We start from the raw sequence: 13,381 nt of genomic DNA on the forward strand, positions 1-13,381 counted from the left end.
CACTATCGACAATATTGGTAAAGAAGTTTCAAGCAGCCAGGGAATCATAAAGAGCAACTCGTACAAAAGGATTGCTCCTTGGCATAGAGGCCAATATTGTGCAGTGGTGGAGACAAGCAGCCGAATGGCAAGTTATTTCGAAGCAAAGAGGCACGGGAATAATTATAAATTGCGTGAATTCCTAGCCAAGCAACGTAAATTTTTTTCCTATATCATTGAGTCATGCTTCGTAGTCCAATCCACCAATCAATATTGCATAGTTTCGGAAGCCACTGATCATGTTTGCAATTATTTGCAGAGGTTTTGACGAACCAGACAACTTAGTGAAAGAAAAATGTAGTTGTACCTATGATACGAACCACGTCAATCATGTGACGAGACCCAATAACAATACTTCGGAAATCAAAATTCTGGACCGTCCAAAAGAAGGAATCAAAGGACGGAACCGCGACCCGTTGTCTATAAAGAGACAAGAACCTTGGTATGTGAAGACGCCACAATCAATGGTGGAAGATTGATTGATAAGTCGGATGAACGTACGGCATCCTCCTATATGTTCGAAGAGTTCTTACAGAACTAGAGAGAATAATCTCACGATTTAATTAATGATCAAAAGTTGTCTTTCACAATGAATAAGAATGCATATATATAGCCCCCAAAACTTGGTCTTCAAGAAAGGAAAATAAAACCCTAAATCTACTTAATAAAGGCTCTAAACAAGTGAGCCACGAAATTAAAGAGGACCTTAATAGAATAGGCCCATAAACACACTAATATGAGTTGATTAGAGATGAACCCACGAATTTAAGGTAGGGTGGGCTTTGGTCTTCATCCTGCTTGCTCTTATTTGCTCAACTTGGACTGATCTTTAGCCCGGATGGTTCCCACACTTGTCCGGTGACTCCGCCACTTGAATATGCATAATCCAGCCTCGTTTATCACCATTGAATGAAGCTTTCTTAGTTAAGACATTTTGGATCAATGCAACAATCTTCTTCTTGAATTGCTTAGCTCGACTCCTCGTTACTGGTCCGGTTGGGACTTGGATAGGATCATCTTGCCAACTGTTGGTTAGACATCCATCATTCCCCTCCTATTGAAAAGGATTTGTCCTCAAATCATCAGCTACATCAAAATAACTCAAATCAGCAACATTGAAGGTGGTACTAACATTATAGTCACCTGGCAAGTCGAGCTTATACGCATTATCATTCACTCGCTCGAGAACTTGAAAAGGACCATCTCCTCTCGGCAGCAACTTAGAACGCCTTTGTACTGGAAATCGTTCTTTTCTCATGTGCAGCCAAACCTAATCTCCAGATTCAAAAACCAACTTGCGACGTCCCTTCTTCGCTTGCTTGGCATATTGTTCTGTTCTCCTCTCAATATTGAGCCTTGCTTTTTCATGAATCTGCTTCACAAGTTCAGCCTTTTTCTTTCCATCCAAGTTAACACGCTCAGATAAAGGTAGTGGAGTTAAATCCATTGGAGTTAAAGGATTAAAACCATAAACAATTTCAAACGGTGAAAACTTAGTAGCAGAATGAACAACTCGATAATATGCAAACTCAACATGTGGTAAACACTATTCCCATGTTTTAATGTTTTTCTTGATAATAGCCCTCAACAAGGCAGACAAAGTCCTATTTACTACTTCAGTTTGACCATCGGTTTGTGGGTGACAAGTAGTAGAAAATAATAATTTTGTTCCTAGCTTACACCACAAGGTCTTCCAAAAGTAACTCAATAACTTAGCATCACGTCCTAGGCATGCCATGCAATCTAACAACTTCTTTAAAGAACAAATCAGCAACATGCGACGCATCATCAGTTTTGTGGCATGGTATAAAATGCGCCATTTTAGAAAATCTATCAACAACAACAAAGATCGAATCCCTACCATGTTTTGACCTAGGCAAACCTAACACAAAATCCATAGAAATATCAATCCACGGTTCATTGGGAATAGGCAATGGTGTGTATAAACCATGGGGCTGTACTCGAGACTTAGCTTGACGACATGTAACAAACCTACCACAAATTCTCTCAACATCTCTCTTCATGTATGGCCAATAAAAGTGTTCTTTCAGCATGTGTAATGTCTTTTCGAAACCAAAATGGCCCTTAAGACCTCCCCCATGCGATTCAAGCACATGTAATTCACGTATAGAACACATAGGAATGCAAAGTTTATCTTCCCTAAACAAGAATCCCTCATGCCTATAGAACTTATCAAATGCACCATTTTCACATGCTTGATAAACAGTACCAAAATCAGCATCTTGAATGTACAACTCTTTAATTTGTTCAAAACCAAGTAATTTAACATTAAGAGTAGAGATTAAGGTGTACCTTCGAGACAATGCATCAGCTACAATGTTCTCTTTACCTTGCTTGTATTTTATGTTATAATGAAATATCTCAATGAATTCCATCCATCGAGCATGCCTCTTGTTCAGCTTGTGTTGTCCCTTCAAGTGTTTCAACGATTCGTGATCCGTATGAATCACAAACTCATTAGGCCAAAGATAATGCTGCCATGTCTCTAAAGCTCGAACCAAGGCATACAGCTCCTTATCATAAGTCGGGTAGTTTAAGGCTGCCCCACTCAAATTCTCACTAAAATATGATGATACACACTTTTCCATTCATCACCCTCTCTCATTCTTATTTGATGATACGCACTTTTCAAATCAATTTTTGAAAACACACAAGCACCATGCAATTCCTCTAACATATCATCTAAGCGATGAATAGGGTGACGATACTTTACCGTTATATTGTTGATTGCTCGACAATCGACACACATTCTCCACTTTCCATCCGCCTTAGGCACCAAAAGTACCGGAACAGCACATGGACTCATGCTCTCCCTCACGTGCCCTCTTTCCATCAACTCCGTGACTTGCCTTTGTATCTCCTTAGTCTCCTCGGGATTGCTTCGGTAGGCTGGTCGGTTTGGAATAGAAGCTCCTGGCACAAAGTCAATTTGATGTTCAATGCCTCGAATTGGTGGCAACCCCGGTGGTAGCTCCTCTAGGAATACGTCATCAAAGTCCTGCAAAAGAGAAACAACAGAACTAGGAAAGAAGAGTTAACGTTGTTAGTGTTCAAAAAGGCCTCCTTATACATAAGTACAATCATCGGCTGATTCGAATGCATAGCTCTCTTCACATCTCTCGCCCTCGCATATAAACTTGTTTTTCCCTCTTCTTTTCTCTCATTGGCCGAACTCACTTTTTTTTTCTCTCTTGTTTTTCTCAGCCTCACTCTCTCTTTCTTTTGTACTCTCACTCATTTTCTTTTGATCACTCTCTTTTTGTAACCTCACTTGATCCTCATGGACCTGCTGTGGCATTAAAGGAACTAGAGTGATTGTTCTTTGGTTGAACGCAAATGAGTACTTGTTGGTGAAACCATCATGCTTGGCCCGTCGATCAGATTGCCACGGTCGACCAAGTAACAAGTGTTCAGCTTGCATCGGAACAACATCACACAGTACCTCATCTCCATACTTTCCAATGTGAAATGATACTAACACTTGCTTGTTCACCCTCAATTCTCCACTATCATTAAGCCATTGTAGCTTATATGGTTGTGGATGTTTGGTTGTAGGCAACCCTAACTTCTCCACCATCGTAGTGCTAGCAACATTGGTGCAACTCCCTCCATCAATGATCATACTACACACCTTGTCTCGAACATGACATCTAGTGTAGAAGATGTTTTCTCGTTGTGCTTCTTTATCTCCCTTTGCTTGCACGTTTGGAGCTCTCCTTGCAACCAATAGTTCACCATGTGCTGCATATTCTTCTTCTCCATCATCCTCTTGTGGTGTGTGGAATCCTCCTCTTCTTCGGTCTCAAACCCACCATCATCACGCAACAGCATAACTCTCTTGTTTGGACATTGGTTTGCTTTGTGACCCCTGCCATGGCATTTAAAACACTCAATATCACGATTCCGAGTTGTATTAGAATCGATTTTACCTTGGACTGCATGGTTGGTAGTGTTTTTCTTTAGCTCGAATTTGGGTTTAGTCATAGCTGGCTTCTCATCTCTGCTAACAACATTATGCCTCCAAGATGAACTCGAACTAGGGGCTGATCGTGGATTGTTACACCTCCGCTTGAGCTGATTCTCAATCTTGATGGCCATGTGTACCATGTCCTCCATCTCAACATAGTGTTGCAACTCCACTATGTTAGCAATCTCTTTATTCAGCCCTGCCAAGAACCTTGCCATAGTAGCCTCCCGATCCTCCTCAATATTTACTCGGGTCATTGAAATTTCCATCTCCTTAAAGTATCTTCAACACTCCGATTTCCTTGCTTCAAATTCTGTAGCTTTTGATACAACTCTCGGAAGTAGTAGCTTGGCACGAACCGCTTTCTCATTAGGGTTTTCATCTCGTCCCAAGTTGCCACTGGATTCTCCCTATTTCTCCTCCTATTCAGCACCAATTGATTCCACCAAATGATAGCGTAATCGGAGAATTCAATCGGTGCCAACTTCACCTTCTTGTGTTCCGAGTAATTGTGACAATCAAACAACAGCTCCATCTTTCGCTCCCACTCAATGTAAGCTTCAGGATCGTTTCTGCCGTGAAACGATGGTATATTCACCTTTATGTTTCCCAAATTGTTATCCTCACGGTTTCGAGCATCGCGAACCCTCGCTCCAAACCTTCGATTTACAGCAACAGAATGTTGGTCATCGAAGTCATCACTGTAATACTCATCCTCTTCTTCCCTAGCCTCTCTAGGTGGAGCTTGTCCTCTCCTTTGCACGTTAGGAATGGTTTGGGGAAACTCTTGCCGTGAGTTTTCCATTTGATCCATCCGCTCATGAATCTGCTCCATCTCTTCCCTCACGAATCTCTTCATCTCACTCATCAACGCCTCCATCATAAACTTTGGATCAACCTCCCTATGTGTGTCTTCCAAATTTGTTTGATTGTTAGACATGATTCCTGCAAAACAACGTTAGAAAGAAAATATGGACCGCACACACTCCCTTACGTGTTTCACTCAATAAATGGATATCACTCAAGTCCACTCGTGTTTGCACACAATCAAGTTTGGCTTTTACCCTCTTATGAACTCACCACTCTTTCCCTTTTCCTCTCAAATTCTCAATAGTCCCAATCAAACTCACCAAACAAATATCAGAATTTTCAGCAACAGTTCACCACGAATAATCAGGAATTGATATAGAAGAGACGGTGAAATTGAATCGAAATAGATTATGAGCATAATTTATTGACCTTTGGATAGTCACGAGTAATTTATTTTGTTTGAATTTCGAAATTAATATTATAGGAAACAAAAGAGTGTAGGAAGGAAGTAGATATGGAGTAGAAAACAAGATATTCAAAGATCCCGAGGATAGGAAACCAAATATACCCTTCCTAACTTAAGATGCAGTATTCGGATCCTTTCCAACTACTTATAATACCAACAAGGAATTTATTCCTTTCAAATTATTTCGATTTTGCTTTTCCTTTTTTTCTTTCTTTTTTTTCGGATTTGTTTTTTCAAATTTTTTTTTTTTAACAATAGACTCAAGACGAACAAGATAAAGAAGGCCTGAAAGAATTTAATGACGCAAGAAAAGATGTGATGAATGACACAAATCAAAAGAAGAAAAGATGACACTAGAAGGAAGAAAGATATGGAATACGGAAAAGATGACACTAGAAGGAGAAGAAAAGATGACACTAGATGGCTCTGATTACCAAATGATACGAACCACGCCAACCATGTGACGAGATCCGATAACAATACTTCGGATATCAAAATCCTGGACCGTCCAAAAGAAGGAATCAAAGGGTGGAACCGCGACCCGTTGTCTATAAAGAGACAAGAACCTTGGTATGTGAAGACGCCACAATCAATTGTGGAAGATTGATTGATAAGTCGGATGAACGTACGGAATCCTCCTATATGTTCAAAGAGTTCTTACAGAACTAGAGAGAATAATCTCACGATTTAATTAATGATCAAAAGTTGTCTTTCACAATGAATAAGAAGGCATATATATAGCCCCCAAAACTTGGTCTTCAAGAAAGGAAAATAAAACCCTAAATCTTCTTAATAAATGCTCTAAACAAGTGAGCCACGAAATTAAAGAGGGCCTTAATAGAATAGGCCCATAAACACACTAATATGAGCTGATGAGAGATGAACCCACGAATTTAAGGTAGGGTGGGCTTTGGTCTTCATCCTGCTTGCTCTTATTTGCTCAACTTGGACTGATCTTTAGCCCGGATGGTTCCCACACTTGTCCGGTGACTCCGCCACTTGAATATGCATAATCCAGCCTTGTTTATCACCATTGAATGAAGCTTTTCTTAGTTAAGACATTTTGGATCAATGCAGCAAGCTTCTCCTTGAATTGCTTAGCTCGACTCCTCGTTACTGGTCCGGTTGGGACTTGGATAGGATCATCTTGTCAACTGTTGGTTAGACCTCCATCAACCTAGACGTCTCAACCTAGTGGGAGCAATAATGGTAGAAAACTTTACACTACGCTTTATAAGTGAGAGGATTTTGGTACAAAAGGATTGTCTTTATGTATCAACCATTAGAAGAAATTTAAATTCAGTTACTAGATTGATTAAAGACAATATTTATGTTTGCTTTCAATTCAAGTTCCATTTTAATTCAAGAAAACAATCGATTGATTTGTTGCGGCACATTAGTAGATAATCTTTACGTCTTAAATCGTACACCTTCTTGGTCGTTGTTGTCATAACTAATTATACCTAAATAAATCAAACTAAAACCAGAAACATTTTGTCTAGCATGCATTAATGAAACATAAATGTGGTATTTACGACTTGGTCACACTAATCTTGAGAGGATTCAATGAATGATCAAATATGGATCTTTAAGTTCATTAGAAGTTCAGGACTTGTCAATTTGTAAATCCTATTTGGAGGGTAAAATAACCAAGAGGCCCCTTACGACTTAGGGATATAAAACCAAATAAACATTAGAAATAATCAATTTCGAAGTATGTGGACTGCAGCTAGACGCGACTACGAGTACTTTGTCACTTTTATTCATGATTATTCCCGCTATGGATGTATTTTATTTAATGCGTCATAAATATGAGGTTTTTGAGAAATACAAAGGATTTAAAGCCAAGTACATGATGCGCTTAAATAAACATATCGAATCACTTTGTTCCGATCGATGTGGCGAATATATGGTAGGCACAATATTTGAAAATTACTTGGTTTAACAAGAAATTTGATCATCCCAATTGTTAACACTGGTCCGGCATAGTAGAATGGAGTAGTTGAGAGAAAAAAATAAATAGAAACTCATTTAGAAATTGTTTCGTCTATGATGAATTATCCATTCTTAATTACCTTTTTTTTTTTGGAATTTGCCTTAGAAACTGCTACATGATCTATCAAATCGAGTTCGGGTGTCGAAGTTAGTTAAAATAACGAAGAATTTAGGGGGATTCAAAGATACACCCCCAATTTTTATTATGGATAGTTTATAAAAAAAATTGACTAAAAATATGTGAGTATTTGATTTTTTTTTAATTTTAATATAACAATGATATCATTTTAATATTATTTAAGTAAACTGAAAAACAACTACAAGTGGGTATTTTAATTTGTAGGGGACAAATACACTAAATATATATATATATATAAATAAAAATAAGAAAAGAATAAATAAAAAAATTATGCAGGGGTCGCTGCCCCCAAGCAATAATTTGCGAAAAAAAAAATCTTTAAAGAAACAAATATTGTGGAAGTATTAAATTAGGTAGCGTTCACCAAAGATTGTTTTTTTTAGAGTTTTTTTGTTCAATGAAGTACTTTTTGCATGGGTACTAACTCATTCACTACCCCGTACATACTTCTCCATCCATTATTAAATATCTACTAATTAGTTGAAACCTTAAACCCACTACTCTCTCTCTCTCTCTCTCTCTCTCTCTCTCTCTCTCTCTCTCTCTCTCATCAGATCATATGAGTAATACTGCTTGTAAAGTATCGGTAGTTTCTGCAGTTCTTGCAGTTACAATATCACTTCTCACACATGATTCAAACGCTGAACACAAAGACGATAATACGAAATGCGATTTATACAAAGGGAGTTGGGTTTTCGACAAATCGTATCCGCTTTACGACTCTGCGAAATGTCCACTCATTCTTCAACAGTTTAACTGCCCCGGAAATGGACGCCCCGACCTCCGTTACCAGAAGTACAGATGGCAGCCCAACAACTGCAACTTAACTAGGTACATTAATTATTGCTTCTTCTTTTTTTCCTTTTTTTTTTATTATTTAAAAAAAGAGAATCATCGTTCAACGATTTTTACTTCGATTAATATTCGTTTATACATTTACCGGTTCGGATTCCATGACTTCGGTTTTTTAAGTGACATTCATCGAAAACATTTTTCATCTTTACGCGGTTTTTGTTTATGTAATAACCAATTAATACAACATAAAGATATAGTGCATGCATATGGTTCTATATAAATTTTACAAGTATTTATCTATTTAATTTACATGTTCATGAAAATTGAATTTGGTACATTTATCGTAAGTGTTACTGCACATTTTTTTTCTAGAGTCGATTTACTTATTACATATATTTTTTTTGAATCGTGCATCAATCACATATAAAAATAACAATTAAGTCTTGTTTACGCCCATTTCAACGAAAACTCAATACAACGAAGAAGAACATTTTCAATTGTTTATTTATTTAATTTATTTTGTGAGGAAATATGATAAAAAAAAAAAAAAAAAAAAAAAAAGAATATTGATGAGAGAGAAAGTGATATTATATGGTGGTTTTTGTGTAGGTGGGATGAGAGAGAGTTTGGTAGAAAAATGAGAGGGAAGCGCATAATGTTCGTGGGAGACTCACTAAGCATGAATCAATGGCAATCTTTAGCCTGCATCATCCTTTCTTCTTACCCACGTTCTCCTTACCTCCCTACTAATACGCCCCCTTTATCCACCATTTTCTTTCCGGTATTATTATTACTACTTTATTAATTAATCACGTCTTATTATTATTATTAGTGCAAAATTACGAAAAAACCCCTCTTGTTTGGATAATTACAGCCACTCCTAATTTTAAATATTTTTACATAAAATTTATGTACGTAATTTGGTTATTTACCGAACAAAATCGTATATTCAGTTCGGTAAACGGTACGAAATTTTGGTTCGGTTTTACGGAATTAACATCCCTAAATTTTGCCTTTGGAGGGGTTTTTTCGTAAGATAATACATAGTGGAAGGGGTGGCTGTAATTACACAAACAGAAAGGGGATTTCGTAATTTGACCATAACTCAGGGGATGGCCGGAATTTGCCTATTATTTTTTTTATTTTCTATATTATTATACTAATTAATGAATTTTAAAAATTATTTAAGAACAATTTAGTATTAATTGGTTGGTTGCAGGAATTGAATCTGACGTTGATGTACATGCGGAATGCGTTGATCGTGGACGTAGAAATAGAGAAACAACACAAAGTGCTGAAACTCGACTCCATTAATGCTGCAACTGCAAATCAATGGCTCCAAACGGACGTCTTGATCTTCGACACGTGGCACTGGTGGCTTCACACCGGACGAAAGCAACCGTGAGATCATAATAATAATAATAATAATAATAATAGTAATAATAATAATAATAATAATAATAATAATAATAATAATAATAATAATAATAATAATAATAATAATAATAATAATTTGTTATTTTGATTTAATTTGTGTGTGTGGTGTGGCAGATGGGATTTGATACAGGATGGAAAGATAATGAGGAAAGAGATGGATAGGTTGAAGGCTTACGAGAAAGGATTGATGACGTGGACAAAATGGATAAATAAAAATTTGGATGCAAACAAAATTAAGGTGTTTTTTCAGGGTGTTTCTCCTGATCATTGGAAGTAAGTAATTCTTCGTTTGTGGTTTGGTTGGTAAAATAAGTGATGATCAATTAGATAATTAGGTCTTATTTAACTAACTTTTTACTACGAATTTTTTTGCTACGGTAAAAAGTCAGTAACAAAAGGTACATTTTACTACGAGACAATTCTAGAGAATGCTAGAATTTACCGTAGCAAAAAAATATTTGATACTGCCATTTACCGTAGCAAAGTTTTTGTCAACCACGGGGCAAATTCATATCAAGAACGCGAGTTTATCGAACAATTACAACTAATTTGTATCTATCGAAAACAAATATTTAGATGGGTTTGTGAAGTTTTTCTAGGTCAATTTGTTTCCATGAATTTTATTTTCAATCTAACAAAATCCACTCAAAAACTCTTAATCTAAGTAGAAGCATCTATATTTTTTTTTCAATTTCAAAATATATCTGTCGACAATTTTTTTTATTTTTTTTATTTTATATTATTTGTCATAATTTAATTCTAAAAGATAAAAATGTTTCTTGTTTAAAAAAAATCGAATTTCAACAACACAAAATGTAAATAACTTAAAATGATATTGTAAGGTTTTTATTTAGAACGAGGGAGTTAGAAAGATCATAAATGAGCGGAGAAAGATCATATATGAGTGGGATAATTTAAAATTTTAATATGAAAATAATATCATCCATTTACTAAAGATGCCATGTATTTATCATTTCAGAATATAAAAGAAAAAACTTAATTGACATTTAGATGACACATTAACTAATTTTCTTTTTCAAGATCTCAAAAGTTACGACACGAAATTAAAAACGGAAAAACATATTTCTCGAGTACATGTATGTATAGATACTCAAAGTACACATAAAGTTTAAATCAAGCATATATTCATTCTTCAAATACACATTTTTTTATTTTTTTTTTGCAAACAGTGCTAGCGATTGGGGTATGCCGGAAACACAGCGGTGTGGAGGAGAAGAGGAGCCATTGAAGCAGGCGGCGGCGGTGGACGGCGGAGGGATTAATTATAGGACGGCAGACTTCATATTAAAGAAAGTGTTGAAGGGGCTAAAGAAACCGGTTCATTTATTAGACATTGAAGAAATGTCAAAATTTAGGGTTGATGGGCACCCTTCAATTTATGGGAACCCTAAGAAAATTGGAATGGACTGCACACATTGGTGCCTGCCTGGGGTACCCGATATCTGGAATCAACTCCTTTATGCTACTCTTCTTACATTTTAATTTTATTTTAATTTGTTGATGGATTTAATTTCCTCAAATTGAATGCAAAATTAGGTGTTTATATTGTATTTTATTATTATTATTATTATTATTATTATTATTATTATTATTATTATTATTATTATTATTATTATTATTATTATTATTATTATTATTATTATTATTATTGTCATCATTTCTTGATAGGCATATGTATATGTAGTAGCATATAGATGGATGGAGTTTTAATTGACTACGTATAATAGTTTGTGCACCATCAACCCTAAAACTCAATGTGTTGTTGTTTACTGAAACATAACCTACTTTAATCAAATTAGGGTGGAGAGCGCCCATAGAGCATTGAAGAGATGGTTGGCTTCGTCCACAGGTGGCTTTGACACATTTTGGGCACAGTATCACACACAGATTGCAGATCAACTTAACGAGATTCTGGCAGAATTTGCGAAGTCAAAGCGGATTCTAGGGGATGGTAATTGTGGTTATCGGAGCGTGGCGTGTGCAGTCAAGAACAGTGAGGATGATTGGATGGATGTTAGATTGGAGGTGTATACCTGTATTAGAGAGCATATGGCGTTTTTCAATGATTATTTCGGAGGTGGTAATTCAGTGTATCGGGTGTTGGCGAGTGTCGGCTATTGGGATAACGCTCCAGCACCTCTGGAAAAGTGGATGACGATCACGGACGTGGGCGTGGTTGTAGCAACATATTACAACGCGTTGGTCTTGTCGGCTAGTAGTTTGGGAAATCAGACTTATTTGCCACTTTGGGCTCCCGAAGGTGTTTCACAGTTATCTTACCAGATGACTATACTATTTCTTGAAGCAGGAAGCCACTTTGTGTATCTGAAGCTGAATGACAACTGTCCGCTTCCTCCGTTTAACCTGCAGTGGGCGAGATACAGCAATCATACTGTTGCATATTTTCCAGATGCATTGCGGGAGCGACGTGAAGCGTGGGATATTCTAACTAGTGTTTGATTTAGTAATATTGTTGTTATTGTTGTGATTGTTGTTGTTGTTGTTGTTGTTGTTGTTGTTGTTGCTGTTGTCCAACATGTCCAAATCAAATAAACAATACAAGTCCAAATAAAAAACACAAAACATCAACAAGAACAAATCAAAGCCAAAAACATCAACACCAAAGAAGTTCGAATAATAAAAACATAAAAAATAAACACCTACGTATCTCTCGTCCGACGCCTGCGCTGAGAATGTCGCATATGTGAGTATCCTGCTTCTTGTTCTTCAGAAGCATTAGGACGATCCAACTGTAGATACTCGGCGAATGGGGCGCACATGTCCTGGATCGTCCTGAAAAAGTCATCGGGAATCTGTCGAAATCCTGGAATAGTCGGGGGTGGCAAGTTATCGTAGAAGTAGGGATGCAACACCCGGGTGATGTCGTACACAAACGGAACTGCAGATGGCTCCGCTCTCTCAACCGGCTCGGTACTAGGATGTATACGGACGTGGGTGTGGTCGAGGTACCACGGCAAATACTCCGGTGTCGACTCCCAAGCCGGACGCGCCAAATGACCATAATAATCTTCATTAAGCATGTGCGTGTGAGGGATATTCCACATCTGATCGCCAGGCTCGTAGCTAATTTTGTAAGATGCTAATTTTCTCTCCCTCTTAGCACCTTTTAGCGGACGAATAGGGTCCGACGGTTTAATCTGTCGAAATCCGAACTGACGCAAAACTCTATCGGGCATGTAAGGCTCGACCGTATCCATCCATCGAATAGTCCCGTGATGAACCGTCTTTTCAACTTCACGTGACACATTCACTCCAAATGGCGTCCAATTCACCTGTGCGTATGTATTCATAATAGAAATGTATTAATAAACATAGTAAATATATAAATCTTAATTTATTTAAACTTGATACTTACATCTGACGCACGCATAGAATCAAGACGTCGACGATAATCAACAAGTATATCCTCGTCTTTAGGGATATGATGTATCACCTGCCACCTCTTACACCATGGCTCTCCATTCACATGTGCGTTAACCATTGGAGGTCGGAAACACGGAAAATACTCATATATCCAACACTACAAAAATAATAAAATGGCATATTAAACATAACATTTTGGTGCTATTAATAAAAGAAAAAATTGAGGGGTTACTACAAATAAAAAATTACCTCTAACAGTGTCAGACAACCACCCATCTGCGCCGCCTCAGCTCGCGTAGCCATGCCC

The 13,381-nt window shown here is 37.1% G+C and overlaps 2 protein-coding genes and 1 pseudogene across 2 annotated transcripts; 2 read left to right on the plus strand and 1 right to left on the minus strand.

Annotated features, from left to right (window-relative positions):
* Positions 1-1,093: 1,093 nt before the first annotated feature.
* On the minus strand, positions 1,094-4,985 carry LOC148768817 (uncharacterized; annotated as a pseudogene).
* Positions 4,986-7,845: 2,860 nt separating this feature from the next.
* LOC105965034 (protein trichome birefringence-like 43) lies at positions 7,846-11,266 on the plus strand. The gene is made up of 5 exons (XM_088821151.1): positions 7,846-8,268; positions 8,842-9,013; positions 9,452-9,633; positions 9,784-9,942; positions 10,860-11,266. The coding sequence occupies exons 1-5, from the start codon at positions 7,997-7,999 to the stop codon at positions 11,170-11,172; spliced, it is 1,098 nt and encodes a 365-aa protein (XP_088677277.1). The 5' UTR covers positions 7,846-7,996; the 3' UTR covers positions 11,173-11,266.
* Positions 11,267-11,388: 122 nt separating this feature from the next.
* On the plus strand, positions 11,389-12,150 carry LOC148768818 (uncharacterized). Its single transcript, XM_088821356.1, has 2 exons — positions 11,389-11,393; positions 11,490-12,150. The coding sequence occupies exons 1-2, from the start codon at positions 11,389-11,391 to the stop codon at positions 12,148-12,150; spliced, it is 666 nt and encodes a 221-aa protein (XP_088677482.1).
* Positions 12,151-13,381: the final 1,231 nt, after the last annotated feature.

This window comes from Erythranthe guttata, chromosome 8, assembly GCF_056151865.1.
Source record: "Erythranthe guttata isolate IM_541 chromosome 8, IM_541, whole genome shotgun sequence".
Lineage (NCBI taxonomy): Eukaryota > Viridiplantae > Streptophyta > Magnoliopsida > Lamiales > Phrymaceae > Erythranthe > Erythranthe guttata.

Coding starts and splice junctions, on each gene's coding strand:
- LOC105965034 (XM_088821151.1), top strand. CDS start 7,997: ATGAGTAATACTGCTTGTAAAGTATCGGTAGTTTCTGCAGTTCTTGCA. Junction 9,014..9,451: donor TATCCACCATTTTCTTTCCG/GTATTATTATTA, acceptor GGTTGGTTGCAG/GAATTGAATCTGACGTTGAT. Junction 9,943..10,859: donor GTTTCTCCTGATCATTGGAA/GTAAGTAATTCT, acceptor TTTTGCAAACAG/TGCTAGCGATTGGGGTATGC.